At 40.5% G+C, this 17060-nt stretch overlaps 1 protein-coding gene across 2 annotated transcripts in view; it reads right to left on the reverse strand.

Annotated features, from left to right (window-relative positions):
* The window catches only part of LOC127989619 (pappalysin-1-like), a 116449-nt gene that overhangs the window by 21373 nt on the left and 78016 nt on the right, over positions 1–17060 (reverse strand). For both annotated transcript variants that reach the window (XM_052591439.1, XM_052591438.1), the window contains exons 16-20: positions 14716–14899; positions 13321–13522; positions 12963–13155; positions 11820–11967; positions 7368–7483 (exon numbers count right to left, since the gene is read on the reverse strand). In XM_052591439.1, coding sequence (XP_052447399.1) covers positions 7368–7483; positions 11820–11967; positions 12963–13155; positions 13321–13522; positions 14716–14899 — 843 coding nt within the window. The remainder of the gene's footprint in view (positions 1–7367; positions 7484–11819; positions 11968–12962; positions 13156–13320; positions 13523–14715; positions 14900–17060) is intronic.

The raw sequence follows: 17060 nt of genomic DNA on the forward strand, positions 1-17060 counted from the left end.
GAAAACACTCCAATGGACCGTGCAGCCAATGATGTCATTAGCGAAGAGCACAAAACTATAAGAGGGCACCTGTAATGCTCATCATCAACTTTCTTTGTCTTGAGGGGCTGTTAGTTTGCTCAATGCTTGTGGAAACTTGATGGAGAACAAAGTGTGGAAGTGTGTGCCTTTGTGTCTAACGCAACCTTTGTGTTATGTGTCTAAGAGAGGTCCCGCTGCTGCTGTGGCACGGCAGAACCTCAGAGTAAGGGGTCCACAGGTTGAGCTCACAGAGAGGTTTGAGAAGGGTTTGGATCTTTCTAGATCTTCTATGTTCTCTCATGCTGCAAAGAGGTTTGATAAGCAGAAACCCGCTCTGGTGCTTTTTAATGGTCCATGATCATCAAAAGATTTACACCCTGAAGAGGTTGAAGAGCTGCACCGTACTAAGAATTTGGTTCTTGGATGGTGGAAATAGTGGCCGATGAGAGTCATCTGTGAGTGAATTTAGCAGCCACTGAAGTAATATATAGTACCCTCTGGTCTAATATTAATGGTGAGCTTCCATACATTTGCAAACCACCTGCTGATGTTCCAAACTCTCCCTTGTTGTGAGCTTTATCTCCACCAAATATTTTGGGGGAGCTGGGTCAGGCTGCCTCCCCAGTTTTCTTGGGTTTTAAGTAAGTGGTTCCCCTGAAGTTCCTTTTTAAAATGTTGGGATGCCTCCCCTGATTTCAGAGTATTTTCAAGCAGGCAGTCTCAATAAATCACTCATGCTTTGATTGGGCTGTCTCCCCTGTGTTAGGTTTTCAGGCAGGTAGCACAATAGGGGCTTTCGCACCGCGGAACCTTTTCATAGTACCAGAACTATATGTGGAACTACAAACTTTTGGACGTTTTCGCACCACAGGAACTGTGTGCGTTTTTAGTACCGGACTTCCTTTTTCGAGAACCAAATTAGCTCCTACTCCAAAGCAGGGTCTAAACAGCACAACTGGTACTACCTGTGATGTAATTATGCATTGATTGGCCAAACGCATTCCAAAATGCACTCACCCGCTATAATTTAAGAAGTAGTGTAAACATACTGTAAACATTGTGTCAAATTATTTCGCCAATATGAGGAACAGCTATAGATGTACAGACCCGGAAGTGCAGGCACTTGTAGCAAATTCAGCACTGCCAGTTGTCATTGGACATTCTTAGTTCTCCATTCCGTTCTTTCAATTGCTTAATATATACGTCGGCATTCCATGTCCATTATTATGAAACCAGTGAGATACAACAAAAACACAGCTCTGATCACAGCATCCTCCATCCTCCTGTCGTTAATGTTATTCTTCTTTGTTTAAGTTTTTGAACACCGTGCACAAATGTGACCAATCACGGTAAGTAGGGACACAAGTCGGTTCTGGGGCATTTTGAGTTATTCACAGATTCTGAAAGTGTAGTCTCCAAGCTTTCCAACGATGTGTAACACATGGAAATCTGATATTATTTGGAGAAGTTGTGGCCATTTGAAGGTAGGCACTCAAAAAAGCTCAAAAAGAAGAAAATAGCCTTTAAAGATTGTGCAGTTCTCACTGCTGCGAGTGACAATGGGGCTCATTTACATCACATTTAGATAAGCCATACCCCCTGCATAGCAACGACAGACACAACGGGAAAAATTTGACCGCATACTATTAATAATAAAGGAGAATGTGCATTGTAAATGTCAGTAATTTATCTTTTTTGACTTTTATAAAAATGATTTAGAGGCTGGAATATGTGAGTTTGATCTTTTTTATAAAAAATCTTTAATCTTTAAAATGTGGCCATCATTTTTAATGTTATTATTTTAATGTTTATGTTAACAAAAAGTACATATTGATGCTAATTTTATTTGTTATTTCCTGGTTTTCTACATAAAACTTTGATTTCATTGTGTAGCATTAGGACTTTTTTAACAGGATTCTGTGATAACCGATGAGCTAGCTAATAACAAAAGGTAGCTATGGGAAGGTCTAAACATGGACTAAACATGAGATAACGTGTACATGTTCTTAGAATGAACACAAAATGACAAACTTTGATGTTTATGGAAACTCATCCCATAAGAAACAAAAGTATTCTTGCAGATCTTGATGCCTCCAATGAAATAAGTCGTTTGGGCACACTTTCTCTTTGTCGGGGTCTTCTTTGTGGATGTAACCATCTCCGAAGTTTGCACTGTGCGTCTGTTTGCCTCTAAATGTTACGGATTTCCCCCATTTCTCTGTCTTTATCCCCATCAAATGTTACTATCGATATAGCCTCTGATATCTTACGGTCCAACTCGTCTGATGCCAGTCCAATACATTCTTCCTCGTCATCATCTTCGCTCAGTTGTAGATTAGGGATATTACAGTCTTATTATGCCGCTTTCATCGTCGCTCAGATCGTCTTCAGAATCAGTGAGCACTTGTTTATAAGCATCCGGCTTGTCGAAGAAGTACTTCAAAACATTTTCGGTGTAACGGCCACGGTTCAGCTCGTCTGCGTTCATCTTTGCGGCGTACATCTTAATTGAATTTTGATATCAGCTACAGCCGGCCAGAGCGCTGCATACTAAGTTGCCACGCTTCCCCCGGAGGGCGGGGGCAATAACAAAAGAAACAAAAGCCGGCTTATCCAGTATGGAAATACAGACAGACAATGAAACGCCCCTACTGCGTGCTAGAATCTCCGACAAACAACCTGATTTCAAGCTCAAAATGTAGGCTTTTAAATATACCAATACTGCTCTCAAACACGGAGAGGCTTCTTTATGATCTCATCTAACAGATTCTGCAAAAAAACGAAAATCACCAATTTGAAAAAAAAAAATAAAAACGCTTCTTTCTCATTTTGCTCGAAAGTTTTGCTGCCAACTTGTGTCACTGGTTTCCGTCACTGGTCACAAATGACATCGCTGTTGACCAGCTCATATCAATTCCTAGTACAAACTGTCAGTGTGAATGCAACTCTTTAAATGGTACTGGGAAATAGTTTGTGCAAAATTTTCCCAGTATTTTAGTACTGTACATTTAGTTCTGGAACTAAAGCGGTGTGAGAGGCCATATTGACTTTAGGAACAGCTGTTTGAGGATAGCTGTTCTGCTAAGCTGTTTTGCTGTCTGGAGCACTGTTTGTGTGTATCATTGCATGGCATAGTGGGCATTTTGTTTCCTATAGTGGCTATAAGAAAAGACATTGTGCGTTTTCACTTTAAGGAGAACATCTCAGGTTACACGTGTAACCATGGTCCCCCAAGAGGGAACAAAACACGGTACTCCCTTGCCATACCTAGGGTATGCCTGTTTCCATCTCCTTCAGACAAAGAAGTAATTTACATGCATTGCAGGTGCCCTCTCATACTTCCGGTTGCTCTGCTAATGACTTCACGAGCTGTGCAATCCAATGGATTCAGAGAGTTTTCCACGTGCTTCAGGCATCAGTCCACTAGAGGATGCAGTGTCTCATTCCGTCTCAGGGGACACAGGGCTACATGCAAATCCTGAGATGTTTCACTTTGTTTTTGATACTGTAAATTGTATTTTAAAATATATTCCGATTTTAAAAGTTGTGTAGTATTTTCTAGCATGCAAAGATTGAAGATAGCATGTTCCGGCCTGCAGTGGAGCCTGACAGGTGTTCAGTAAAACCGCCTGAAGACTGCCATCATAACACTCCCAGTCAAACACTGCAGTCACAGCTAAAACAATGTAATACTTCTGACAGGTATATTTATATGAAGCTTTTTTCCTATCGCCTGTAATAGGGTCATTGTTGAAATTATAGTGATTACAGATGGCATTTTAACTTTTATGACTTGGCCTCAGCCTCGTTGCGGTTCAGATGAGTTAAGAGATTACTGTAATCATACCCTGTTTTACCAATGCCAGGTAATTGGGAAAGTCATGCATGCCTGAGCCTGCGGCCCATGAACGGTAATTGGATGTCTGCTACATTGCAAAATTACAACTGCTGCATGTGTTCACTGATCAGAGACAGAAGTTAACGACAGAAGTTCACTTTAAAATTTTACATTGAAAACTTAATTCTGAACATTTATTGTTTTCCTAATTGTTTCATTATTATTAGTAGTAGTAGTATTTGTTTTTACAGTTGCAATCAAAATTATTCAATCTCCTTGACTTGCAAGACAATTTGCTGTGGAGGATAACATTTTATGAAATCAATTTAACAAAGGCATCAGTAAAGTATTAGAGAAAGTTTGTTAATACACTTTTGAGTGATTCTGAGAATGGAACATTGATGAATCATGATAAAATTTGAATTGGCTCTAAACATTCATGTTTAAAATTATTCAACCCCCTTTGTGCAGAATATTTTATTCTTTAAAATCTTCAAATAAACTCTGTCTGTAAGTGTTTAGAAGCTTCTGTCACCTCTCTACCACAGTTTTGGCCCATTCCACACCTGAAAAAGCTTTCAGATCACTGATAATCTTTGGTTTTCACATTGCCACTCCTTTCTTCAAATTCAACCAGATATTTGAAATGAGAATTAAGCCTGGATACTGAACAGGTCACTTAAGTACATTCTATGACTGATCCCTGAACCAAACAGTAGTAGATTTGGATGTGTACTTTGGTATGACTGGCCTGCAGGAAAGTCCATTGACCATCAGCTTTAGTTTTTGCACCAAAGGCATTACAATTCTTGTCAAAATGGCCTGACACTTTAAAGAAACCATGATGTCCTTCATACAGTCATGATTTCCACTTCCTTCTACAGTAAAGAAACCCCATAACAGGACTGATCCACCTCCAAGTTTGAGGATGGAGATGGTGTTCTTCTGTTTATGAGCTTTGCCTTTTTTGCAGCAGACATACCGCTGATCCATGGGTCCAACAAGTTCCAGTTTGGTCACATAACTCCATATAACATTCCTCCAGAGCTCCACAAGTCTACACAAAGGAATTTTTATCAAGTTCAAGTTGTCCTTTGTTCTTCTTGATCAATAGTGGTATTCTACAAGATGTCTCAACATAAAGGGAATACTTGTCTAGTGTTCTTCTTACACACTGCATTGAAATGGTTTTCCTCCTTTCATCGGGTCATCTTGCAAGTCTTTGGCATAACATTGCAGATTTTTCTTAGTTGCTCTGATTAAACATTTTATGATATTGTGCTTTTTCTTCCACAACCTCAAAGATTTTCTGGTAAAAGACACTTTAAGCTAAGGAATAAGGCTGAGAGCTGTGACTCTAGGAACTTTCAATGTCTTGGAAATCTTCATATAGCCTTAGCCTTTCTAAAGTACTACGATATTTATTCTCTTTAGCTTTTGTGAGATCTCTGTTGACATTTTTGCTACTCAACTTCAACACATGCATGGGCTAACTGTATGTGTAACGGCTCAAGCCAATTCTGTTTTTAATAGAGTTTCTAAAAGCTTAATTGTGTTTTTGAGACTGTTTTTTCCTCACCATGCAAATAAGTGATTTAAAAACAGCAATGTTGAATAGGGGTTGAATAATTATGACATAGCAGTATTATAAAAAAATCGTATAACTCAAAAGTATTACATTATATATTGACGATACAATTTTTATTTTATCCTGGATCTTCAGAAAAGCTTGTATTTGTAAAGTACTGCAGTCTCTAGGGGGTTTGAATTTCGATTGCAACCGTATATATAAAGCAAGGAAATGTTTCAAATACAAAGAAATGACATTCTTTTTACTGCAGTTATGTTGGCCTGAGAGGTGAGTGTAATGGTTACAGTTCACATTAAAACCATTGTGTACAGAATATATAAATAAATATAAATACATACCAATATTATATTTTGTTAAATGGTTAGCTTTGTGACTTCGTTTGAAGCCATTAATAGGTTAAATACATATATACTGTATACAATGCGACTGAATTGTTATTTCGACACATTCTCATGGCAGTTTGTAAGTATTTAACATTTTGGTGAATTAGTGGTTGACTCGTATGAATTTGTATGATCTCATTGGTATGTTTTTGTATGGGTGGATCCTCATCGTATGGACCTGATAACGGTCTTAAAGGGACACTGAGTAGGAATTACTCCCATCTAGTGGTGAAATTGTATTTTGCATTCAAACTAATTTTGCTCTCCAGCGCCTCGCTTTTTCAAATGTGCATTGCATCTACGGTAGGCGATATGTACCAAAAAGCTTTGACAGGATGTATTCTAATAGCACTTCGTCGAGTTTTCCTTCAGGTGAACAGGTGTGTTATTTCAAACAAACTGCAACATGACAACTAACAAACGAATGTTACAGTATGAATTACTGACTGTGGAAAACATGAAATATTGTAATTAGTAGTTATGTCTAATTTATTCATTATATTTTCTGAATTATATGCATTGTTAGATATAAAAAAAATATTATAATATAGACTATAACACTGACGTACCTGTCGAGAAGAAAACTGGCCACTTCAGCGTCTCTTTTGAAATCTTTATCAAGCATTAGCTCTTTCCACCTAATAAAAGCTTCCCCGACATTAACTCTTGTTTTCTGTAATCTACGGTCACGTTTCCTTTTACGTTCTATTTTTGACTGTTTTGGCGACGATGTTTTCTTCTCCTGTGGCGCAGCATATGTATGGTCCATAATAAGAATTCAATCCAGACTTTTAAACTTGCCGGTGCAGTTTCAAGCGCCTCTCACTGCTCTGCACCTGCGTTTCTGGCTCTGACCGAAAACGCGCTGTGGAAACGCGTTGGCTTAGTACTTTTTGTCCCTCTCTGCTATTATAGTTTTGCAAGATGGCGGAACTACATGGAAGCCTCCGTCAACCTACCCGTCCCATGTATATAAATATAATAAATTCTTCATTTACAAGGATTAGTTCAAACATTGGCATAGGTATTTGTACACCATTGTGGGCATATTTATGAATAAAAATATTGATTTTAGATAATAAAATACCTAAAAAGTTACTTATTGTCCCTTTAATTGGAACTGACTGATGAAATATGCCGACCTGATGCAGTCTTAATATGCACTTTGTTGCTTTTTTTAAGAAACCTGGTCAAAATATATTTAAATATATGATAAAAATATGTTGTAAACCTTGAAGCTCAATGAAATATATTTTTGTAATTGAAAACATTTAGTTTAAGTGCATTAAATGGCACTGAATGTAGTTTGGACATAATAAATGTCATTATAGCTTTGAATTCCTAGATTGTGCCTCTCGCTGACCCTAAAGTCCAGAGCCTATACACAGATAAATGACACTGATGAATCATCATGCACAATCCAATATCTGCTGTCCAAGGAGTGTCACCTCAAACTTTGAGTCACACTCAGGATGTGTCATCCTGGTGCAACATTACCTGCCAGTAAGCTGAGAGGGTGCACACAAAAACAAACCTTGACTTTGGGAGGGTTCATCCAGTGATGTCTCATAATGCTGCTGGCCGTCATGTTGCTCAGCAGAATGACCACATCATTGTTATTGTCTTTGCATGACAACTCACACTCCTTCCCTGAGAAAAAAGACAGAGAACATAAGTCCACATCTCATGTAACATCTTGAAACACTGCATAACATCTTTATTTAGTGTTTGAAGAGCACTGCTAAACAGTTTGTCTACTCATCACTAAGGTCATTGCAGATATCGACACTTCAGTGAAGTTTAATGGACACTTCTTACAGTTTAACCATGTTAAGATCTGAATGTTACAGCATATCTTCTGATGAAGTTTTTGTAAAGTACTGAGTTCTGTCTAGGGCTGTACAAATAATCGAATGTGATGATCATTTGAATCTCATAAGTAAAGCCGGTTCTGTGATTAGTAGTAAATCTCCATCACCTGCTTTCAAAGAGTTCAGTGCTGCATGGGGAAAAAGAGGGGAGGGGGGCAAGGTCGGGAGGGAGTTCAGCTTTCTGACAGCCTGATGGATGAAGTTGTCCTTCAGTCTGCTGGTCCTGGCCTGGAGACTCTGCAGTCTCCTCCCTGATGGCAGCAGACTGAAGAAGCTGTGTGACGGGTGTGTGGGATCACCAGCAGTGCAGAGGGCTTCATGGGTGAGACGAGTTCCATAAATATCCTGGAGAGAGGGGAGATATACACCAACGATCTTCTCAGCTGCTATCACTATGCTTTGAAGTGACTTGCGGCAGGACGCATTGCAGGCACCATACCACACAGTGATGCAGCTGGTCAGGATGTTCTCGATGGTGCCTTCTGTAGAAGGTGCACATGATGGGGGCCGGGGCTCTGGCTCTTCTCAGTTTGTGGAGGAAGCAGAGACGATGCTGTGCTTTCTTGGCCAGTGCTGTGGTGTTTTGAGCAGCACCAGGAACTTGGTGCTGCTCACTCTCTCCACAGTTGCACCGTTGATGGTCAGAGGAGCATGCTGAGTGTGCACTCTCCTGAAGTCAACGACACTCTCCTTCATCTTCTCCATGTTCAGAGAGAGATTATTGTCACTGCACCACCCGGCCAGGCGGCTTTCCTCGATCCTGTAGTTTGTCTCATCTCTGTTGCTAATGAGACCCACCACAGTCATGTCATCCGAAACTTAAAGAGGTTGCAGTTGTGAGATGTCCAATCAAAGGCCCCCTCTGCCATGTTGGACCTGCCCCACCATATCCCGTTGTTTGAGGGAAGCCTTTGCCACCGCAACCGCTGCCGATGGCTTCCATTTCCTCCCTGTTGCTAGGGTAGGAGCATCACCTCTGATGACTGGATCCCAGGATTCTGTGAGAGTCATTTCCAGCCTTGATTTGGCACATTTGTACTCCTCCACCAGGCTTGAGATTGGCAGGGAGAGGGCTCCATTGCCATAGAGGCCGGTGCTGGTAAGGCATCTCGGCAGTCCCAGCCAATTCCTCACTTGTGCATTCACTAATCTCTCCAGTCGAATGGCATGGGATAGCGTGACCTCTTAGATAGAAGTTGGCCACATGAGACGGGGCAGCAGCCCAAACTGAAAGCACCACAGCTTCAGCTTCCCTCGGAGAGCAGTGTTGTTGATCTTCTTGAGGCCGCTGATTGTATCCTGCCTGAGTTGCTCCATCTGCTTTGAGTCTTTGAGGTCTGCGCTATACCAGTGGCCGAGGCTTTTGATGGGCTTCTCCAGAACTGTTGGTATTGGCTCGTTGTTGACCTGGAACCTCTCATTAGTAAGCTGGCCCTTGACAATGGAGATACTGTGGGATTTGCTGGGTTTAATCTCCATTCTTGCCCATTTGATGTTTCCTTGGAGTTTATCCAGCAGACATTTGGTGCATGCATTTGTTGTTGTTATTGTCATCATGTCGTCCATGTATGCCCTGATTGGAGGAAGACGCAGCCAGCTCTTCAACCGCTCCCCTCCTACCACCCATCAGGATGCTCGAATAATGAGCTCCCTCGCCATTGTAAATGCGAGTGGAGATATAGTGCTACCCTCTGGGACTTGGAAGAACTTGAACGCAGTCCACAGAATTTCATGCGCCACTGACCCAAAGGCATTGGCGAGATCCAAGAAAACCACATGCAGGTCTTTCTTCTCCTTCTTGGCTGTCTGTATCTGGTGCCAGATGACATTTGTGTGTTCCAGGCCTCCTAAGAATCCACTTATCCCTGCCTTCTGCACTGAGGTGTCGACAAAGTTATTATTCTGCAAGAACACAGAGAGCCTCTGGGCCACAACACTGAAAAATATCTTTCCTTCCACATTCAGGAGGCTGATCTGGCGGAACTGATCGATGGTTGAGGAATTATTTTCTTTGGGATTCTTCCTCCTGCCCATTGCCATGCCTATGGTATAATTCCTTTTTCCCATGCCGCTTTCATGAGCTTCCAGAGGTACTTCAAGATGCCTGGCGCGTTCTTATAGAGCCTATATGGAACGCCATTGGGCCCAGGGGCTGAGGCTTTTCTGGCCGGCTTTGCTGTGCTCTCCATTTCGCTCCAAGTTGGAGGTCTTGCTTCCAGCTGGTGCTCGTGTGGTTGAATTGGTGACATATCATCCGGGATGCTGGCTGGCACAAACCTCTGATTCCTCAGGTGCTACTCTAGTTCTCTTAAGGGTCCTTTGATGGTCCCAGTTTTCTCCTTGACAAAGAGGTCTTTGACGAACTTATAGGGATCTCTGTAGAAGGCAGTCCTCATTCGTTCCTTCTTCTCATGTTGCTTTCTAGGGCATTCTGCTCTTCGCAGTGTTGCAATACGCTGGTTGATGTCTCCCTGTAGTGCCTCAAGTCCTTTCCTTTCCACTTCTGTGGCCTTCCTCCATTGTTTTCTCAGATTCCTTCTTTCTTTCACCAATCGCTCAATCTCTCGTTGTCTCCTAGACTTGAGATTGACTGATGGGTTCGTCTGTATCCCAAGGTTTGGGGTTGTACTTTTCACCCCAAATCTCACTGCTCCATAGCTGTAAATGATCTCTCCGATCTTGTTCAGCATTCTTTCCACGCCCCCTTTCAGACCTTCTAGAAGATGGACGAGGTCTGTGTCTGTGGTTTCCCACTCCTTTTACTGGCAGGATTTAGGCCACAAGATTTGAGGCTTCTGTCCATTCATCTTACTCTCTACTGCTGTCTGTGGCTGGATGGGCTCTGGACTCATGTCCGTTGGTGGCTCTGTGCTTGGTTGAACTTCGTCCTGGGGTCTGATACCCTGTGGACTGTGGTGAAAATCCTGCCACTGGGCTTCACTCACCTGATTTGCCCTACCTCTGAGGAAGTAGTGGTCAATGCGAGGCCCCTCGCTAGGCTCTCTCAGGCACTTTTTCCTACCCTGGTGGATCTTGAGACCCTTCTCTGATGTTATCTTTTTCCAGCCACACGCCACTGCCAGTACTGTTACTCCATCAACTCCCGTGCTGAACAATTTATTCATAGTCGTTTCCATTCCAGGGTCTGTTAACGTGTGATCCACCGACGAGTCATCTTCTGTCAACGCTCTCGCAGACTCAAGGGGTATTTTTTCTTTCGAATTTTTTGTAGCCATAGTTGGGTGGATCCAAGTCACTATGTAGTGCAAAGATCCTGCTAACACGGGTAGCTAACCCATGACAGCCCCATTGGGGTCTGTTCCCTCCTGCCAGCAGTCTCTTCAGGCCATCACCAGGTCTTTCCCGGGTTGTCAGCTGCCCTTTCGCAGCAGTCACTGGTTTTGACACCAGATATCGGGATTCTTAGTAGGACTGGTTGTTAAAGATCCGTACTTTCAGCACAACAATTGAATGGGGATGTCATCTTGTGTTGGGTGAAATTTGGCACAGATCTCATGGTGCCACCAGTGCAACACATCTTCAGTTGTGTGCCCGACCTCATTGGGTGTTTCGGCCACTTATCACAAGACACCCTCTGCCGGGGTTGGTTGATCAGACTCGGGTTTGTGTCACACGGTGGTGGCACCATGCGATCATTTGGCAGCCCATATTGCGTCCATACGTTTCAGCCACAGCCAGTGACTGCTCAGTTCCGCTGCAGTGGCAAGTTATTTGATTGCCCTCCGTTGGGACTGCCCTCTGATCCCTACTTCCTTCAAGAGCTTTGTGGTAGAGCTGGCTACAAAACCTCTGCATCCCACCTCCACTGGCCACACCTTCACGTTCCAGCCCCGCCCCTCTGCTTCAGCTGCTAAGTTGGCATATCGCAGCCTCTTCCCATCAAATGCCTCGTCGGTGGCTAAGGGAAGGTGCATCTCATTCCCCTTCTCAGGGAACCATGCTAACATGCGTGACCTTAGAATTTTTCCCTTGTATATACAACTTTGTCATGGATTTTCAAAACATTATAGATCAGTACTAACTGTTCTGATGATATTCACCAAATTAGAGAATTAGCATAAATTTGTGCACAAAATTGCGGTAAAAGTTTTTACCTATGCCATGGCCCTTCTTGCAGCTGATACGGATGTTGGGATGCAGGTTCTGAGGTAGAGAGCATTGACCCTTCACCTGAGGGCATAAGTGGAAACTTCCGGTCCAGTTCCCATCCTTTCTGCAGCGGATGACATTGGTGTTGAGCCCCTGTGAACATGGCAAAACATGTTACATCATTCACTATGACATTCTAAACTTCAGCCAGGGGAAAGAGCAGATAAAGATATGAATATCTATAAATACCAAATTAAAGTGTAATTTGTTTTTTTCATGATTTACACTTGTCGAGTCAAGTCACATTTGTTTATATAACATTTTATACAATACAAATTGTTTCAAAGCAGCTTCATAACAAGAAAAAACAAAAAGTCAAAACAAGTCTCTTTTGCTTACTAAGGCTGAATTTTATTGATCAAAAATGCAATAAAATGATAATAATATGAATTATTACTATATAAGATAACTGTTTTCTGTGTGAAAATACTGTCAAATGTACATTTACATTTATGCATTTAGCAGACGTGTAATATGTAATATATTGCTGTGATAGAAGCTGCACTTTCAATTGCAATATAAAATAATGTTTTCTCTATGTTAATGTCCTTTAACATTTTCAGTGGTGAGTTTAAAATATCCTAGAGGTCCCCCGAGAGTTCGTTTTTTTTTTTTTTTTTTTAAGATCAGCGCCAGCCAACACGCGAAAACACAGTTTGAATTTGAGTTATGTGACATCACTGAACGTTCTTATGCCCATATGTGGGACCATACTTCTCAAAAGGTAAAAACAGAATTAAATAGAATTTATTTCTGTGATGCAAATCTGAATTTCCATCAGCCATTAATCCACTATGAAGTGTCACATGAACCTTAAGGAATAATTTCTGATCCAAACTTTTGAACGGTATTATAAATGTTACTGCACCTCATATTGAAGTAATTTACTGCAACTTTTGATCAACTTAATAAATGTAATTAAGCATATTAGCAGACTGTCTGCTTAATGTCTGCTAACACATTCTATTGAGTAACTTTGCAAGTACATGTCAACTTATACAACTAACCCTAACCTAACAGTCTACTAATACTCTAATGAGAGATAGTTGGCATTTACTTGCAAAGTCACCATTTATCCTTAGTCATACCTGTTTGCATGGTGGTTGTCTCAGTGTGTTGTTGGCCCTGTTGCACTGGATCCAGCAGGTGCTGTCAAACTTGAATCCGTCTGTGCACTGGTACATACCATAGAAGACAGACGGAGGAGGTGGACAGGTGACCGGCTCACATGAGCCCTCTAACCAACGACCATCTTCTGTGCACTGACGCTTAAAGGCTCTCCTGCAGGAACCAAGACGTTTCATATGCTGTGATACCGTTCATGTCAAATTTATTTTGATGATAAAAGACAACTTAATTTTTGTTTAACCATGCATGCTGAGTGGTTGTTATTGTTGTATTTTTTGGTTCCTGTTTTGATTTGTGGATGATCGTATGTTTGCGCACCTCTTTGGCTTGTTGGCCACATGGTATCCAGGTTTGCATTTGTACTTGCAGAGGGTGCCCACTTTAAGACCCGTCTCATTGCAGCGTTTGGTCTGCAGCATGGCATTGGGCACAGGAGGAGGCACGGGACAGCGGAGCTCACACAAAGCCTCTGGGAATGACCACAGACCGTCCTCCATACAGGTCAGAGTGTTATTAGTGCCTTTAGATGAGCGACAAAGAGAACAAATCAAATAAACACACATGAATACATATACGTTTTAAGTCAGTAAGACTGACTGATTGATTAATTCATTGACTGATTGATTGAATCATTAAAATAATACCAGTAATAATACAAAATTATTTTATTCAGCAAGGATACGTTAAATTTATAAAAAAAGTCACAATAATGACATTTATTATGTTACTAGAGTTTTTTGTTTTAAATAACGCTGTTGTACATTGTATTTATCAAAGAATCCTGGAAATAAAATCTGTCACAGTTTCCACAAAAATATGAAGCAGCACAACCGTTTTCAACATTGATAATAATCAGAAACATTTCTTGAGCAGCAAACCAGCATATGATTTCTGAAGGATCATATGACATACAGTATGACACAGCAGTTCATATGTCTTGTCAGTAGATCTGCTTGTTGGTGGGTGTTTTGTTCTTGTTTTGGCTTGTATTGTTCCTTCTATTTCTCTTGCTTTGTGGAGGTTATGTCATGTATGTTATACTTGCAGCAGCAATATTTTTTTTTTTTACATGCTCAAGGCAGCATGTGGAAGAATTGGCAGTAGCAAGTTTCGGTACTTGCTCTGCCACAGAAGCAGCGTAGCAGATCTATTCCGCCAAAACCAAATAATACATTTTTAGTATTATACGTAACCATGCCAATTAATCCGAGAGTTGCCATGACAGATATATAATTAAACAGTACAAATAACAAAGTATTGCCATGACATTGCTAATTATAAAATATACAGAAATCCAAATGCTTTTGATTAATAAGTATTTGGTGATAAATGTTTTTAACCATATTGTGAAGAAGTAAAGTGTGTTCTAAAATGAATAGCTCCTCTAAATTAAAAATAGATGCGTCACTTATCAATCATTAAACATACTTGTGACTGCTCATGACTGAATTCCATGTTAACATGCTATATTGCAACTGCAAACAGCTGCAAATCACAAATTATGTGACAATTTCCCAAGTAATAATCAAATAATGTTGATTGTTACAATACGAGCTGTTATATTAAGTTTTCTGCTTTATTTAATTCTCACTATTGCAACAAGCATTTTGTACTACATGCTGGATCCTCAAAATCTACTATGACCCTACATTACCAAGTCAAGTTTTGTTTAGCAAGTTTTATTTTTCACAAAGTTTTTCCGTGTTTTCTTACCCACAAGCTGAGCAGGCTCCTTGCACTGGAACGTGCTCTTCTTGCCGTAGGTGGTGCCTTCTGGGAAATCAAAGTGGGCAGGGTGCACATGATACTTATCTGGAAGCCCACAGTCAACCGGCTCACACGATACTTGCTTGTTCCATTTCCTATCAGCACAGGTGATGGTCACGGTTGAGTCCATCTACAGAAAAAAGACGTCAGATTTTCAATGAGTTCTGTGCAGTTCAATATGTCCTGCTAACCACAAAAGTACACGAAGCTGAGATCACAGTATAGGACACATCTGTTCCTCTCACAGGCCTGAAAGCAGCACTACTAACTAGTGCTTCAGTATTTTGCATGAGGAATGAAGTGCCAATTAGTCGTGCAATGTGTTGTTTGAAGAAAAGGCAGAAAATATCCAGACAGTCGCACTCATCCGAAACCTACTGAGCTACCAAACTAAATGACATTTTAACCCTAAAAAAACATTATATTAAACCTCCATGAAACTATGATATTTGATATGCACATTTATAAGGCTTCTAAGTGATCAACATGATCAAAACTTTGCTGAAAAACTTGTCACACACAATCTACGACATGCTTCATGTCATCTGATTGATAGTTTCTACTTTATTTGTAGCGAGTAAAAGGCTTTTTAGTATAATCTACCACCTTGAGAGCTGTAAAATCTGTAGCGAATAAATTTAGTGCTGAATAAACTGCTGGGTTCATTCCCCTGTGGAAAGCCAAACAAACAGAAAGTGACACGAAACAATGCAATATTTTAAAAGTTTGTGCTACATTGACCTGTCATAGGCACGGCTCAATGGAGCAAGCCGTGCAATCAACTCAAACAGCGCAGAGAGAAAGTGTCTGCTATCGCCACCTAAAGGAATGGAGCGCGGTGCCACAAACTAATCTCATTCATTTAATTCTGAATGTTTTTTTCCTTTTTTTTATGTTACACATGGGTTGGACCTTCTTTTTATTACTTGTACTTGGTTAAGTGCTGCTGATTCGAGTCCTCTTGCTGATCTGTTACCTCCAGGATGTAATTTTTTAAGCACTCAGAGGACTATTCGCCAGGGTGGAGGCTTGGCTGTTATTTTTAACATTATATAATGTTAAAGTGTAAAATACTGTCTGTTGAAATCTGTTGTCTGTCTGTTGAGCTTTGAAGTTCAATTAATGAAGATTGATTTGTCATTGCCAATACTTTTTGCCATGATATACACTATACATTAGGCCTCCTGGTTATAATAAGGACTTTGTAAATGAGTGGGAAAGGAAAGGAAAGGAAATATGTGCTTCTGTACAGCTGCTTAGGTGGCTCCAAAATGGTCAGTTCCTCAACCTCTCCTGCTTTGTCTTCGAGAAGTCTTTAAGTCATTCGGTGGCTTTTTTTTTTTTTTTTTTGGAAAGGAAAGGAAAGGAAAGGAAAAGATGGGAATATGTGGCCAAGTATGGTGTCCCATACTTGGAATTTATGCTCTGCATTTAACACATCCAAGTGCACAAACACACAGCAGTGAGTAGCGAAAACATGCTTGTAAACCGATGACCAAGGAATTTTTTCATTTGGTTGATTCCTTTAACCTATCAAAGTGGGTCCCTGGATCTACGCACCATTATTGTCATATGGTTGATTTGTTTTATTTGGATTTAATGTTAGAAAACATTTGTATTGATGACAAAGCTGACCATATGACCATTAGTTTTAATCTGACTTTTGCAACAAATGGATTATGCTATCAGTCACCTTCTCTTCAGTCTCTACACAGATCAAGGTGTTGCTTTAATGATATTTGAGCGTGGCTTATTATAAATCATGTAGCTTTAATAGAAGGACTATGAGACTATGTTTGGAATCAATGGTGTAGTACTTGAGTGGTTTTCTTCAGGATTTGTTCTGTTCAAATTGGAAATTATGTTCTTGCATCTGCTTCTTTTTTTTTGTGCAAGGTCCCACGAGAATCTATTATTGGTCCAACTCTATTTTCTTAATAAATGCTTTCTTTGGGGTAAACTTTTAGGCAATACAATATTATTCATCATTTGTATACTGATGATCTGTGAATTTAGTTTCCTTGAGAGTCCGATGGGTGATTTTTTTTTCTAAATAAAATTTTTAGGCCATATATATATGCTAGTTAGACTTATGCTAGTGAGCATAACATGCAAATCTGGACAACATGTTAAACAATCCTTTCGGGTAGGCCCACTAACTTTCATGTACTCATTGTTTTATAATCCCATGTTGCACATAACATTCAGTGCTTTTATAAGCAGAATGTTTTGAGAGTTTTTCTTCCAAATTAAGATTTTCATTCATTGTGTTACTTGATATTTCTCTGTAA

Source organism: Carassius gibelio, chromosome A5 (genome assembly GCF_023724105.1).
Source record: "Carassius gibelio isolate Cgi1373 ecotype wild population from Czech Republic chromosome A5, carGib1.2-hapl.c, whole genome shotgun sequence".
Classification (NCBI taxonomy): Eukaryota; Metazoa; Chordata; class Actinopteri; order Cypriniformes; family Cyprinidae; genus Carassius; species Carassius gibelio.